Source organism: Lynx canadensis, chromosome F2 (assembly GCF_007474595.2).
Source record: "Lynx canadensis isolate LIC74 chromosome F2, mLynCan4.pri.v2, whole genome shotgun sequence".
Lineage (NCBI taxonomy): Eukaryota > Metazoa > Chordata > Mammalia > Carnivora > Felidae > Lynx > Lynx canadensis.
In genome coordinates this window covers 29,778,428-29,795,456 of record NC_044320.2, presented here as the reverse complement: position 1 = coordinate 29,795,456, position 17,029 = coordinate 29,778,428, and the positions used below count along the sequence as shown (strand labels likewise).

The window sequence follows — 17,029 nt, the reverse complement described above, 5'->3', positions numbered from 1 at the left end:
CATGTGGTGTAAAACTATTTTTCCAGAACCCTTTGTAGCGGTTCTCTCCTCAGGTTTTTAGCAAGATACTTGTCCCTTTACCACATGATGAAATAATAGTAGAGTGCATATCAAAACCACTAACTTCATCTATTTTTCATGGGTTTAAAAATATATAACTTCATTATAATTTTGTATTTGACAAACAAGTAATAAAAAGTCTTTGTAATAGAATATATTAGTAAGTATGTATCAATAAGGATTTTTGTGAATAGATAGTATTTAATAAAATGTTCCTCATTACACTTTAGCTATTTGAATATTTAATTCAGTGATCAATGGACTTGATGTTATTTTATATGTAGCCCAGTCCAAGGTCGTGAAGTCTGTGTTGTGAATAACGTTTGGATGTCATAATGGTGACCCAGTTTTAAGAAGGTGGTATCTACTGATTGTTCATAAGCTGCTTTAGGATTTAAGCATTTGTTATTTGTATTTATGAATTCAGCATAACAAGTATTTTATTAGTAAAGCTATTTAAATTTTGGGAGTAAAATGTCTAACATCACTAAAATTGTTTTAAAGTTATTTTCAGTCATTGTTTTAAGTTATTTTTAATTATTTTTAAGTTATTTTAGCTACGATGATATTTCTGACTTTTAAAACTGATTACTCCTCATTTTTCAGCTATGCTAAGGCAGCCTTTTGCTTAGAAGAGCTAATGATGACTAATCCACACAACCACTTATACTGTCAGCAGTATGCTGAAGTAAGTGTTTTCAGAAACAACAGTTGTATATGATTTTATTTTTGTGGGTGTTACGTATTATTTTAGAACTATAAATATGTCCTATTTAGTATGAGGCAAGTATATAAATATTTAACACATCCGATGAAAATTAACTGTATGAGTAAAAGTTTTAAATTTTTAACACTGTAATAGGAATATGACTTTAAAAATAAAAGCATTTCAAACAGTGAAATTTTTTTTATTATATACTATTTTATTTCCTAATTATGAACGATGATGTCACAGCTGTCACCATTTAATGGCTTCTGAGACATTTATAACAATTATGATTTTTAACTCCATATTCTAGGAAATTCATATTAAGATCAGTAGTTTTGGAAGTAGCAAGTATTTATCTCACTAGTAAGAATAATGGTACACAGTTGAATGCTATGTCGGAAGGATTTTATTATTAAGAAATGTCAAGGTGGCTAGAAAAGGATGACTCAGTGTTTACATGTAGATTTAGAATGCTAGTGATAGAAAATACAAAGTTGTGAGGCATTTGCAAGGCAGTTGAAATAGAAATTACGTTGGCTTTTTTAATGACAGCATTTTGTTTTAAAAACTACTCTGATCTTAATGTTCATAGAATAGGCTTTTCAGGGGAGGTTATGTTTTAAAATTTAGATTAACTTCAACAACTTTAAGATGAATTCTTTTAACATCTTGCATTTGTTTACAGAATATCTGTTTTAGTTACTCATGCCTGTGGTATGATGAAACATGCTGTATTTCAAAGTAGTAAAATAAACAGATTTCAGCACTTTGCAATTTTTAACAGGTTAAATATACTCAAGGTGGACTTGAAAACCTCGAACTTTCACGAAAGTATTTTGCACAGGCATTGAAACTGAACAACAGAAATATGAGAGCTTTGTTTGGGCTTTACATGGTGAGTAGAGGTGCATGTTTAATGTTATTTTCTGAATTCTGTCATTTAAACCCATTAAGTCTATCCCATCCATTCATTTCTGTCTTGTTTTTTGTGTTTTGTTGATAGCATATTTTTTCCCCTCTAGTTAAATATGAGCAATAGGTTGTAAGGCAGTTTTATTTTTGAAAGTTAATATATCCTAGATATTTGACATTTTATTTTAAAAAATCTTTTATCAGAATTTAAGTCTGCCCTTATTAAATAGTAACAGATACAAAACCATATTGTATATATCTTAATTGTTTTGATATTCTTGGGTTTATGTCCATCATTTTTGTTTTTCTTACCTTAAATTTTATGACATATTTTTAAATTATGGAGTAACAGACATTAGAAAATAAAGTCTCTATTGTCAAATATAAACTTCTTATATGGTACAGAAGAAGAGCTTAGAAATTGTGGGAGGCATGTAATTAAATATTTCTATGGTTTATGTATGCCAGATGACAAGCTTAGAAAAGTCAATTAACAAGGGCTATGGGAAATAGAGGAAGAATTTGCTGAGCTTTAAAATATACATAAAATGAGCCCCTCTCTCTACAATCAGAAAACTTTTTTTTTTTTAATAAGCTGGTTCTTTGAAATTTTAATTTATCCTGGTCTTTTCATGGACTTTTGGATGAATGTCTTGTTAAGGCTTAGTGAAAGAGAATTCGTTGCAGAGATAGAGGCAGGAAGAAACATAAATGAAATAATTTTCAGGAAAAGAATGACAAAATATAATTAGAAAACAGTTCAGAGGAATTTCAAGAAATTTTTTTTGGATCTACCAGTGCCAATTGTAGTGGCTTGGACATACAATATAGTAACGGTGACTCTTTTTACCAAATAAATGAAATACTAATAAACATATATATAACAATAGATTATTAATAGTTTACACATAACACTTTATGTGCTAAGAATTTTTTTGAGCTCTTTTTAAAATTTAAATCATTAAATCTTCACATCACCTTTTTGAGAAGATACTGTTATTACCACCGTTTCACAAAGATGTGAAACTAAGATGCAGAGAGATCTAATTAATTTGTGGAAGGATAGTTACAGACCTACTGAGTGATTGAACTGGGATATCAGCTCAAGCAGTTGAGTCCAGAGGCCTTCTTTTAATTGCTCTGTTTGCTGAAATTCATACCAAAAAAGGTGACATGAAAGACATAAAGGTGTAAATATAAGATTTTGGCATATAAATTCCTGATTGATAGAGGAGGTGATAGAGGGAAAGAGCCTATAACACAGGCTAAGTATGAAAGAAAGGCTTAATTTGTTTTTAATAACATGACAGAGCCTCGTAAGATTAAGACATATTTAAGCATAGTATAAAAGATCTTCTCCCAAGAAATGTGTATATAAATACTTAAAAGTAAGCATATAATTTTGGGGGTGTACATATTCTTTCATGGATCCTAGGTTAGGATGGATCAAATTGCAGTGATTTTAACTGGTGCTGTGGAACATAGTTTGGAAACTCTGGATGTAGTGAAAAGAGAAGTAGATTGGAAATGAAGATCTCTTTCTTTTTGTAAGGCTTTCATTAACTTGCTTTGGTCAAGTCACATCACTCCTAAGTTTTTTTCACCTGTTAATGTAGGAAGTTGGACTAAATTATTTTTGAGATTCCTTCTTACACGAGTATTCAATAATTCTATAATTCTGACATAGGATATAGCTGAAGTAATACTGTGATAAATAACTAGAAATAATAACTTAATAACATAATAATGACCAGCAATCTTCCTACAATATTTAAGTGATTTAAGTGATATTCTACAGTACTTAAGTATTTAATTTTACCTTTATGAGTTGTGGTAGAGAGCTAATAAAATAAATGAGATATTATGTAAGATATTCATTCTTTTTTTTGTTACCTTATTCTATATTTGAAAATATTTTTTCATTTTTGAAAACTCTATTCCAGTTTACTTTTATTTTTAAACTTGTTTTGGTACAGTTTTAAAAAACTCTTTGTTATCCCAATGCAATTATGACCTTTACATGGTTTTTTGATTATCTTGGCTAGAAGAAAGGAATTTTTTGATGTTTCTTTTTTGTTTTTAGTCGGCAAGTCATATTGCTTCTAATCCAAAAGCAAGTGCAAAAACAAAAAAGGACAACATGAAATATGCTAGTTGGGCAGCTAGTCAAATAAACAGAGCTTATCAGGTCAGTATTGATCATTTTATGTTGTCATTCATTATAGGTCAGTTAATGTATTTCTTACTTGTTTTTGTTTCAGCAGACTACAAAGCCACATGTCTGTCATTGAACTTTTATGCCTTTGGGTCTTAATCAGATGTGTTTTAACTGTGTAGAATTAACTTGTAGGATCACTTGTTCTTTTTCTTTCTTCAAAAAAAAGTCTTACTGGGGCAACTGGGTGGCTCAGTTGGTTAAGCGTCTGACTTGATCTCAGCTCAGGTGTTGATCTCACGTTTGTGAGTTCAAGCCCCACATTGGGCTCTGTGCTGGGCGTGAAGCCTATTTAAAAAAAAACAAACAAACAATACAGTTCTACAAAAGAAGTCCATTACTATTTTGATCCTATAATTAGCCTTACCATCTGGAAATTTCAGTAGTTTGGCATTTGGCAAATAAAAAGTAATTCTAAAAATTCAGGAAAGGTAAACAAATTGCATAATGTATTTCAGAAGCAGATTGGGTATGTGAGTTGAGTGTATTATTAATTAGAGGTATCTCAAGTCATTAAAAGGGAGGAAGAAAAGCCTAAAGGTAAACTAACCAGATTATATAACAAAGGTTTTGTGCTTTGCTTACTTGTCAGAGCTTATCTGAAACTTCTCTTTTTTTAGTTTTCTGAAGCTGTCTCTATGAGATTCTCCAGGAAGCGTTCATGGGAAAACATACCTTTTTACATCTTGCATGTTTATAAACTTATCTCTCAGTAGTCTTTGTATTTGAAGGATAGTTGGGCTTTTTATACAACCTTTGGCTTACGTTACTTAAGTATCTTAAAAATACTGTTTCATTGTGTTTTAGGATAAAATATTGCTGTCAAGAAGTCTGATACATACTGATTTTCTTTCCCTAAGTGACTTAGATTTTTTGTCTGGATGTCCAAAGGAATTTTTCCTTTATCATTAAAATCCAGTAGTTTTACTACAGTATGTTTTATTGATTATTATTGGGTCAGTTTTCCCAAATGCACAGTAGACCCATTTAGTATGTGGATTTAATCCTCTTAATTTGAGGAGTTGCTTTTAGAATTATAGTGTTAAATAATTTTTCTGTTTAATTACTAAAGTTTTTTTTTCCAGGATGTAAGTTTATTGGATTTCCTTTCTCACCACCTTTTTGTATCATTCATTTTCTTTCAAATCCTTTTCTGTCATTTTTGGTATTTTCTTTTTTTTTCTCTGTAATGCTTTTTTATGAAGTTAGTCTGTATTCTTTTTTTTTCCTTTCTTTCTTTCTTGTTAAATCAGATAGTTTCTATTAGGAGGAGGTTTTTGTGGAGTGAGAATGTCAGAGCTAGGATATAATAACTCTCCCAGCTCGTCTTTTTATGGCTTCCTCTTTGTTACAGAGAACTTAAATATGACCTCTGTGTATATGCAGTCTTTCTTAGAACTAGGTCTGATTGAGAAAGATTTTCTGGCTTCAGCCCTTGAGCTCTGTAGATCTTGAATTTTGAGTTGTTGCTCTTAGCTTTAAATGTTGCATTTTGTTGTTAGGTTTCTTCCTTTCATTCATTCTTTCTGGGATTTGTTGCCTGTAGGCATCACTACCTTCCTCATCACCCCCACCCTTCCCCTTTATCTGTACCTTCTCTCCCTCTTACCCCTATTGTTTCTGCCCTGTTCAATTCAGTTTTAGTTTCTGGTGATTATCCTTCAGTGTGAGGTTTTTTCCCTCCTAGAAGAGGATGTTTGCTGGGTATTTTCAGAGATTTTGAGGTTGTAGACTGTTAGACTTGTTTAATGTCACATTTGCATGCAGCTTTTAAGACCTATCTTTGATTTGGAGCCTTTGAGACTGCCCTACTTTTGTAGGCCATTTGCGGATTCAGCCAATTCATACTTTTTTCATTTGTGTGGCTTGTAGAGTAGTAGTAAGTTGTCCATACCTATCATACATACATACCATGCTCCTACCATACAGCTTTTGATCTTTTGTAGGTCTTGTCACTGTTGATAAGGGTTTTTTTTTTTTTTGAAGATTGCCTGTAATGTAGTTGTTTTGAAGGTGTTCTCTTTGGGCTTGTTTCCAATTATTTTGGTTTTGGTGCTGTTTTTTTTTGTTTTGTTTTTATACTCCTGGTTGGAGAAGGTTGGGGAGATTAAAAAATTCAGTGCCCCCATGATCACATTATTTAAAGTTACTTTTGTGTACTTTTATTATATATAATAGAGGTTATTAGTTCTGTTGGCATATTGTAAGTCAGAATATTTATAAATACTAGCTAGACTGTGCTTCTTCAAATGCAGTTAGTTTGAGATAGCACAGATCATAATGGGTTCCACACATAGTAGTAGGCCTTGAGTGTGTGTGTGTGTGTGTGTGTGTGTGTGTGTGTGTGTATTTAAAGATAAGACTTTGATAATATAAAACTGGTGGCATGCAAACTACATCCTTGTTTTTAAGATATTTTTGAGAAACAACTAGCTGCTCAGAGTGCTTTTTTTTTTTTTTGACCTGGCATGATTACATTTTTAAAACCAATTTTTATTATAACATACATAGAAAAAAGAACCCAAGTCATAAATGTACATTTCAACAAATTATACAAGGTAAATGTATCCAGGTCAAGAAATGGAACCATTTCTTGTTTCCCAGGGCACCCAGAGCCCTCATAGTATATCCTCTTAATTTCTGCTCCTATCAACCTCAGGAGTATTGATTTATAATCCCATTGTTTTGGCTTGTTTTTGAACTTTCTGGAATCATATAGTACATAATCATTTTTGTCTAGCCTATTTCACTCTTATGTTTATGACATTATCCCTCTTTATGTCTGTAGTTCATTCATTTTCATTGTATTGTTTATTGTATGCACATGTTACAATTTAGTTAGCTATTGATAGGCATTTGGGTTATTTTCTGTTTAGGGCTATTATGAATAATATTGCACTGAATATCCCTGCACAGTCTTTTGGTATACATGTACTTCTGGTGGGTATATACCTCTGAGTGGAAATACTGAGTCATAAGTTGTTTTCCAAATTAGTTGTTTATAGTCCCACCAGCAGTGTTTGGCAGTTCTTATAGTTCCACATCTTGCCAATACTTGGTGCTGTCAGTTTTTATAATTATAGCCATTCTGGTATGTGTATAGTCATATCTCATGGTTTCATTTTGCATCTCCCTGATGACCAGTGAGATTGAACACTTTTTCATATGTTTATTGGCCATTTGGATATCTTCTTTCATGAAGTCTAGCTTTTTCATTGATTTATGACTTTTTATTTTGTTTTTTTGAAACAGTTTTCTTATTATGAGCTTTTTGTTTGTTGTATGTGTAGCAAATTTCTTCAATTCTTTACTTGCTGTCTCAAATGATTTTGATGAATAAAAGTTCTGATGTTAAATATGTTTATTTTCTTTTGTGGTTTGTGCTTTTTGTGTTTTGTTTAAGAAATCAGTTGCTACTCATAGTCATAAAGATAATTTTGTGTGTCTTTAGAGGTTTTTTTTCTTCTACATTTTGTATTTAGATCCACAGTCCATTTTGAATTGATCTCTATGTATGATGTGAAATAAGGGTATATTTCCTCTTGTGTAGGTATCCAGAGAGTTTCTGTCCATCTCTGTATTTGGTCATGAGTCCCATTCTGTGGATGCTAGTACCATGTAGGAGTTAAGAGAAGAACACAAATGCTAGATCCATATTGTTGTTTTCAAAGTTTGGCGTTGACATTTGTTATTTATGTGGCTTTGGATAAGTTGTATACTATCACTGGGCTTAGCTTTTCGTCTGCAAAATGGACACAATTGAAGTTTTCTGAGGATTAAAGGAGTTAATAAATAGTATTCACCAAGTCACACTAATCCTCATTACATTGTATTTACTAATCACATCCTCCAAGTTTTCTTTATGATGCCTGCTGTATTCATTGCAATTATAACAACAATAATAGCTACAAGAGCAAATATTTACAGACAATTTGTTACAAGCTAGGTACTTTGCCTGTTCTACAAATGAAGAAGTTAAAGCATGGAAAGATTAAATAACTTTCCCGAGGTGACATAGCTTATTAATGACAGCTGTTTTGTATGTATACTCCTCTATAAAGAAATGTCAGGTATAAGTGTATCTGAAGGTATAAATACAGTTTTTCACTGTCTTCTTAATTATTTTCTCATGTGAATAGTTGATAGCTTACCCTCACTTGTGTCTCTTTCAAGTTCAGTTCAGAGCTTTAGCTCTAAATAGTAACTACGTTCAGAGTTTTATTTTGTTTTTTGTGTTTTCTTTCTTCCTGTCTCTTCAGTAATACAAGACCAGACAAGCATGCTTTTCTCTGCCTTATGAGATGCATCACTGGACATGAATCTATCATTTCAGTATTTTAAGCCATTGTTCATAGAAACAAACCCTGTTCTTTAGTAATATTTACTCTTCCTGCCATTCTTTTTTTTTTCTTTTTTAATTTTGCCTCACTAATTCCATTCTATTTATAGACATATAAAGTCTCAGTGTTCTTTGGAAAGAGCTCTAAGAGTGTCACTGGTACTCTTCAGTATTTGAGTTTTGCATCAGAGATTCCACAGTCCCCAGAGATATTTTACAGATCTTTACTGAAGACATGATTTGCCTTCTCTTGACTCTGTAGGAAAGGATAGAAAAAAGAACTTTTGCCAGTTTCTATCATTTTAGATACCACTGCAGGAAAGATAACAAATTTCTCAGTTCCTCATGTCAGATTTCTGTATAGCAACTTCCAATACTCCTCAACTAGGAATCATACCCATCATGCAAAATTTATTTGCCTCTAGATACTAGTAATAGGCTTTAAATAAAATCTCTTGGTGGTTTTAAAGCTTGCATATTTTTTGCTTTTTCTGCAGAGGTTCTGGGTTCTTTCTGTGAATCAGATTCTGTAAATATTTGTATCCATTACCTTTTGCTAACTTAGTGATTTGACTAACTTATTTGCTTATGATTCTATAGGTAGGCTGTTTAGCTTGGGCTCAGTTGAGTAATACTGCTTGTCTCGACTGGGCTTATTTATATTTCTGTGCTGTGCTAGTGGTTGATGGCCTCACTTAAATTTATCTGACTGTTGGCTTGCTGTCTGTCAGCTGGAAGTGCTAGGCCTCGTGTTTCTCATTTGGCAGACTAACTTGGACTTGTTCGTGTGGTCGTCTCAGGGTTTCATGAGGAGCAAACAGCCAAACTCCAGTGTGCAAGGGTTTTTTGAGTCTCTATTTATGTCATATATTGCTAATTTTCCATTGCAATGCAAGTCACATGCTCAACCCAGATCCAGGGGATGTAATACTTCACCTGTTAATGGGAAGATAACTATGTGGTCATTTGGCATCTTATTACACGGTTGTATAAGCCCATAGTCCCCGCCTTCTGTTTTCATTTATTTTGTCTTTTTCTTTTTATCTGATTTATTAAGGTATGACTTATACACAGTAATGTGCGCACATTTCAAATGTACGGTTGAGTTTAGACAAATGTATATTCCCTTCCCACCAGCACCCCATTCAAGATTTCCATCACCCGAGAAAGTCCCTTCTGCCACTTTGCAGTCAGCCCCACTTGACACTGCAGACAAGCACTGATTTGATTTTTATCACTATAAATTGGTTTTGCCTGTACTAGAACTTTATATAAATGAGATCATAGGTTACATACTCTTTTGTGCCTGGCTTGTTTCACTCAGTATAAGGTTTCTGAGATTTATCCATCCAGTGTTCCAATTTATTTATCCTATTACTTTGTCCACCCATATTATTTTCCACAAATTATGTAAAGGTAAAGTTTAGCCCAATTTATCCCAGTTGTCATAGTGGATAAATTATTGACCTTTGAATTTGATAAATCAGTTTTTATGATTTGAATGTGCTTTCTGGTGAGTTATCTTTAAGATCATAGGGAATTATGAAAACAGAGTTTATTTAAGCAAAATCTAACTGTATGAAAACAAAAATGCAGAATTTGTGATTAATGTGGAAAGTATAACTTTCAGAGATTGACATTTTAGTAATTAGATAAATCTCTGGGATCTAATTGAGAATTTTATGACTCATGTCTCGGCATATAAACAAGTATAGAGTATATAATAAATACTCCTTATTGTAATGTTTTTCTAGGCATTTATAAATTAGAGAAAATGAGATTTTAAGAACTGCTTTTCCTTCTTTCTTTCTACTTAATAATGAAACAGAATATGGCTACTACTTACTCTTCAATTAGGTAATTGGTTTAGCATGTTCAGTACAGGCAGGCAAGTTTGATTAATGCTCATGAAAAACTTTAATGTGAACCTACTCACAATAATTTTCCAGATAAATGCTTCTTTGGTACACTGTTAAATTTGTCTGTGCTAGCAATCCATATGTTATTTATGATTGCAGAAGTGATTCTGTTACTATCCTTTTGGGAAATGGAAAATTAAATCATGATTTGAGGGAAAAATAGGATTCCGGCTTAATCAGTTAAATTGCCATATAATTCTGGAATAGACAAAATAATTGCATGTCAGGCAAAATTTGAAGTGATAGATTTATATTTCTAACTTTCTTTTTATTTGTTCTGACACAAATAAGTTTGGTTTATTCTAAATTGCACTGGTTGTCAGTAGTATTGACACACAATCTTTAGGTGATTTTTAAAATTAGCTAATTTAAAAAATCACAAATTTATATTTACTCTTATTATGTTTGAGTACAAGTCAAGAAAAGTTCTGTATTTTAAAATACTGGTCATGACTTCAGCTCTACAGAAATTTTTCATTTCTATTTTGCTAATTAACAAATTGGAGTGAATGTTACTACGTGGTATCCTATTTTTCTCCAACCCATCAAAGCTTTTTCTTAGAATTAGGCCTTCAAGTATCTGATTAGGGCCATTCCTGTTTACTTTGGATAGGCAGTAGTAAAATAAAAGGCTTTCTGTTCTTGGTAAGTCCTTGCGAAAGTGAATTTATCAACTGGATTATAGGAGTAATGACACACCCTACATCCTTTAGTCACCATGGGAAATTATGAAAAGGCAGAGTTTTAAATGTTGTGTTGCTGTTACCATATTTTGTAATTATGAGTTGTATACTTAACATTTGAATTCCTTAAATTAGTAATGTCATATGAAAGGTAAAGTAATCTTGATTCTTATGAGGAGCTTTTCTTTTTCCCTGGCATTTCTTCTAGAAATCCCCTTTATTTACTCTATCAAATCAAGATTCAACCACAGAAACTAATGGTTTAGGAAGTAGGAGAATCATAATGTTAACCTGCAGCCAGTGAGGTCAGAAGCAGGTTACCAATTTCTGAACTCTATTGCTTCTGTGATTTTACCTGTACTCAATCACTTAATCTTTCTTAACAGGACATGAGAAGTTTGCCAAATTAAGTTAATTACAAAAGAGAAGGAGCACATCATAAATCAAGTGTTAAGTGCTTAAGACAGCATTGGTATTTTTAGGGAAGATCAGTCATTTGAAAATGTATTGAGTGCTTGAATGTTAATTTGAAAATATTATATTTTGCTAATAACAGAGGTCAATCAATACTTTAACCAGGGGGAATGGGTAATATAATAAACCTTCCCTTACCCCATAAGGACCACTTCTGTAGTAAATCTGTAGTAGCCAGTCAAACTGATAAATGATGAGAATTGTCAGTGTAGTTAGAAAACTCATTTTGAAATCAGCATGGGGTATTCAGCAGTGTTTCCCTCACTGATTATGTGCACTATATTGAATTTAATATGCCATGAATTTGCTTTTAAGTGTGCAAAGATACTATTTTTAATGCATTGTATTTTGTTTTCATTATGAAATCCAATGGTTTTATAAAGTAAATTACAACTTCACAAACTAGAAATGCATATTTTAAAACGTTTGCATCATTTTAATATGTAGCATAGAGTTTTGACAGCTCTTTGCTGCTGAAACATACCATCTAATCAACTAATAATTCCAAAATTTTTTTAAAGATTGTGACTTATTTTAAATAATTTTAGAGATATCTTGCAACTTTAAAATATTTAGTAGAAATTACTTTACATTTACATTTTACTTTTGTTGAAATTGTAAATATCTGTTTAGAGGGCTGACAAGTAGAAATGGTTCACATTTTTTACTTATAAATTATGCTTTTTATTTCATAAAAGTTTTCTTGTCTGGAAAGGTTAGTTTTGAAATGTATGTTTTTATAGGTTATCACACTACATAAACACTTAAATCAGTCAATTTTGCAGTGAATTCTTAATACACTTCAACTAAAGATGAAACTTAATGAAAATGTCTGTAAAGTCTAAATTTTGAGGAAATTGGACTTCACAAATTGATAAAAGAAATTAAAGACAACACAGGCAAATGGAAGGATATTCCATACTCATGGATTAGAGAACAAGTGTTGTTAAAATGTGCATACTGCCCAAAGCAATCTGCAGACTTAATGCAATCCCTATCAAAATACCAAAAGCATTTTCACAGAACTAGAGCAAATAATCCTAAATTTGTATGGAAGCACAAAAGACCCTGAATAGCTATCTTGAATAACAAAGCTAGAGGTGTCCCAATTCCAGATTTCAAGTTATACTACAGAGCTATAATAATCAAAACAATATGGTACTGGCACAAAAATAGAGACATAGATCAGTGGAACAGGATGAAAAGCCCAGAAACAAACCCACGATTATATGATGAATTTATCTTCAATGAAAGAGGCAAGAATATGCAGTGGATAAAGGGTAATCCCTTCAACAAAGGTGCTAGGAAAACTGGACAGCTACATGTAAAAGAATGAAATTGGACCATTTTCTTACACCATACACAAAAATAAACTCAATGCATTAAAGACCTAAATGTGAGACCTGAAATCATAAAAATCCTAGAAGGGAGCATAGGCAGTAATTTCTCTGACATTGGCCATAGCAACATTTTTCTCGATCTGTCTCCTGAGGTAAGGGAAATAAAAGCAAAAAATAAAACCCCAATTTTGTTTTATTGGAGAAAAGATATTTGATTTCACGCTAGTGATAAAATAGATAACGTTAACTCTCATTAGCAAAGTGAAGGTAAGATTGTGATTTTGAACCTGCCATGAAATTGAGCCTAATTGCATTTTTTTAAAAATTAGTTTGCAGGTCGAAGTAAGAAGGAAACCAAATACTCTCTTAAGGCAGTCGAAGACATGTTGGAAACGCTGCAGATCACTCAGTCTTAAGGTTTCAAACTCTTTCACATTACATTTCACAACTGCACAATTGAACTTACTGGCCTGTGACTTATTTACTAAATGCCTAGTGCTATTTATATACTGATTTTTTGTTAAGAGGGCAATTGTAAAGAATGTTTATATAAACCTAAAAATGCCTTTTATTGCTAAGCAGGAAGATGGAGAAAGTCCATGGAAGAGAGATTTAACAAGATTTATATTGATTGTACATCATTCTCTTCATATCACACATAATATAAGTGCTTTTAAGCCACAATCTGATGTAGAAATCTCACAAATAAATTATGATGATTTATTAAACTTGCATATGAAGATTCTAGATTCTTTTTGTTAAACTCAGAGAATATGTTGTTTTAGAACTCAGTTTCTAGTTAAATTCTTTTTATTTGTGATAAGAAATACATAGCATTCACAGCTGACAAGGAAAATGCTCGCACGTTATTTTGATTCTCTTTCTAGTGTCAAGTTGGATTTTGCTGTGCATTCCGGTGGGCTTGTTTTATGTGCTATGTTATTCTGATAAATATTGCTTAAAATATGTTGTTCTCCAAAGTTCAGTCATATCTCTTTGTAAAATTTTTGTTTTATATGTCATTCTCCAAAGTTCAGTCATATCTCTTTGTAAAATTTTTGTTTTACCGTAGGACATAATTGAGATTTTTACCTATAAAAAGCTTTAAGGTTCATGTATACTATAATACTCAAATTTAACCTTTATGAAAGTTACATTTTTTGAACTTTCAAGTATAAATTGCATAAAAGAATATTAAGAGATCATAGAGAATAGGGATTAAAAGGGTTTCAGTGGCAGGAAAAGAAAATCTAAAGTGTCTAAGAAAATCTTAACTGTCTTCAGGAGAAAAATTTCTATTTCTGATATTTCTTTACCTTCTTAGTAATAATTAGAATTTTTTTTCCTTTTTCTCCTTTCATGATAAACAATCATATGCTTCAACAATATTTTGCATGTTTCAATAGAATAGAAAGAACTTTGAGAGTTAAACACTATTCAGACACCTGTTTTTAAAATAGGCAATTGGTCATTCAAGGCATGTATTATTAGTAGTAGCTTGCATTTTACATATATGCGTTACATTTTGTATGTATCATATACATGTATAATTACATATATAAATATAAATACGTAGTTTACCAATTGTATACAGAAGCTCTTCCATACTTGTCATTGTTAGATTTAGGCAAATGGGGTTCATAGAGGAGGAATTGACAACTTGGAAGTCTTTAGGAAGAAAATTATTGTCAACATCAGTTTTTTAAATTTTTTGAAAATTCTGTTAGTAAATTATTCTCCATATCTGGTCTAATTCTTTTATTTTGCAGTCTTTTTCATTTTATTCTTTCATAAGAAGTGAGCACATGTGAAATAACTCTCCTCATATAAAGGCAATTCTTATCAACTAATCTTTGTTATCACAAGATACAGTGTTTTTTTGCCCATAAATTTAGTAACTGCATTTTCAACATAATCAGCCATTTAAGATGTGTTTCCTATAAAGAAAGTAGTGCCCGTATATTATTCCATTACCTTTCTTTCTCTCCTGCTAGTCACTAGAGTAGTATTTACTTTAGCAATTATACTTGTGTAAGTTAGTGCCTTTTATAACTGTCAGCCTAAGTTTCACTTTATTTTTCTAATTTTAATGCCTTCTTGTCAAGAATTTTTTATGAAATACATTATTGATGTGTAATAATCTATAAACCTCAGTTTAAATGTACAGATAATCCCATCGTGGCAGATGTTTGCCAACTGCTTTTCCTGCCACCTTTTCCTTGTTAACAGTATCTTACATTGTTCAGGTAGGAGCAGAGATCCCTGTTCTTTTAGGAGATAAGGACCTTAACCTTATGAATGATCTAAAACAGAAGTGGTTTCATTTCTTATGGTCTGTGATATGCCAAGGAAGAATTTTTTGCAGTGAAGGAAATATTCTGTATTTCTACTGTCCAGTTTGGTAGCTACTTGCTGTACGTGGCTATTGAGCACTTGAAATATGGCCAGTAGAACTGAGAAATTGAATTTTTAATTTAAATTAAATTTAAATAATTGCATGTGACTCATGGCCATCAGAGTAGTGGAAGTGTAGATATCTAAAGTGTGAGCATGTGACCTATTTAAGGCTAAGAAAATGGACAGAAGCCTGTTGAGAAGGGCTTCCTTTCAAATTAAAAAGTCAAAGCATTGTGAAGTAAGGCTTTTTGCCTCTTTCTCTTCCTTTCGGACATGAGTGTCAACAACATGGTTGGAGATAAAACAGCCATCTTACAACCATGAAACAATAAATAGTATGAAAGCTACCTTTCAAAGATGGTTTTGTAGAAAGATTAGGGAGAGCCTGGGTCCCTGATGGCATGTTGAACACCTGAACCAACATGAACACTTGCCAACCTCTACACTTACTACATGAGAAAAATAAACTCTGTTTAGATGTTTGGATTTTCTGTTACTTTTGCCATGCATATTTCTGACTACTATATCCATCGTTCAGCTTTTTTTTTTTTTTAATATGCAAAACTCTTATTTTAGACATGCTGGGAATGGTGTTTCATAATGTAATGGTTTAAAGTAGAGAAGCATGTATAACAAAAGAAGTAATATTTTGTTGCAGTTCAGCACACACTGTTTAAGCCAACTTTATAGGATAGTATTGACTTGGGAGCAGAGGAGGATGTAGAAAAGATAGAATTGGAAGACTAATGTTCAGTATGCTGGGAGCATATAATTTTTATTGGTAAATATTTCAAAGAATCTTTTTTTTTTTCCAGTGCCACATTTATTCTCAAATAACTTCATTTTACTTCATTTCATAGAACTGTAGGATTTTAGAAGGGACTTGAAAGATGATTTAGTTATACTCCATTTTAAGATGAGGAATTGAGCGAGGTTCTGAAAAATTAAGCCCTTCTGTGATAGAGCAAGACTAGGATGTTAGGAGTTCCCAAGTCAGTGTTCTTTCTAGTGTACTCATATGCCTTTTCTGTGAAATGTTCTTCCTATTTTAGAGTGACAAAATTAAAAGATAGATATAGCCAAGAAACATTGCTTATTAACAGAGCAGGTATTAGAATTCAGATTTTCTGACTTGTAAAACAATTTTTTTAGAGGAATAATAGTCATAATTTCTTTTTTTAAGTCATAATTTCATTTTGAATTAAATTGAACTTAAAACTCAATTGACCATTTAAGCCGTTACTTCATGTAACATTGTGAGAAGTATTTAAGACTATTTAGAACTATTTCAAGCCTTTTACTTTGAACCTCTGATGTATCCTATCTCCCTTCGCACTCTTGACAAAGCAACCTTTTGTTGCAGACTGAATTGTGTCCCCCCAGTACTCCTATGTTGAAGTCCTAACCCTAACCCCCAGTACCTCCGAATGTGATTTTATTTGGAGAGAGCCAGTTAGGTCATAATGAGTGGGCCGTAATCCAGTATTGATTGATATCTTTAGAAGAGGAGATTAGGACACAGACACACAGAGGAAGGACCGTGGGAAGACAAAGAGAAGATGCCCATCTACAAGCCAAGGAGTGATTCCACAGAAGAAATCAACTCTCCTGACACCTTGATCTTGGACTTCTGGCCTTTAGAACTATGATAAAATAAATTTCTGTTGTTTAAGACATCAGTTCTCTGTGTACTTTGTTAAGGCACCCCTAGCAAACTAATAGAGCTTTCTTACTATTTCACAGAGAAAAAGAGAAGTCACTGGATAAAAATATACCCTGTATCAGACATTCTTGTACCCACCTTCACCTCTTTTTCTCTTACAGTAGAAGTAGTCCTACCCTTTTCTGAACTATTTCCCACCACTGTCTCCCTCATTTTTAATACTTCAGCCTTACCTCAGTTTCATGAATTGCCATATTCCCTTCTACCATAGAGCATCCTGCCTTCCCCAAAACATCACATCATCTCTTATTCACACTT

At 32.3% G+C, this 17,029-nt stretch overlaps 1 protein-coding gene across 4 annotated transcripts in view; it reads left to right on the top strand.

Annotated features, from left to right (window-relative positions):
* Window positions 1-16,722, top strand: part of EMC2 (ER membrane protein complex subunit 2) — a 51,830-nt gene extending 35,108 nt beyond the window's left edge. Inside the window, exons 8-12 of one of the 4 annotated variants that reach the window (XM_030303804.1) lie at window positions 667-748; window positions 1,554-1,664; window positions 3,765-3,869; window positions 12,981-13,068; window positions 16,551-16,722. In XM_030303804.1, coding sequence (XP_030159664.1) covers window positions 667-748; window positions 1,554-1,664; window positions 3,765-3,869; window positions 12,981-13,067 — 385 coding nt within the window. In that variant the 3' untranslated portion in view covers window position 13,068; window positions 16,551-16,722. Of the gene's footprint in view, window positions 1-666; window positions 749-1,553; window positions 1,665-3,764; window positions 3,870-12,980 lie in introns of all 4 variants that reach the window. The other 3 variants (XM_030303803.1, XM_030303802.2, XM_030303805.1) reach the window with 3 other exon arrangements.
* The last annotated feature ends 307 nt before the right edge of the window (window positions 16,723-17,029 follow it).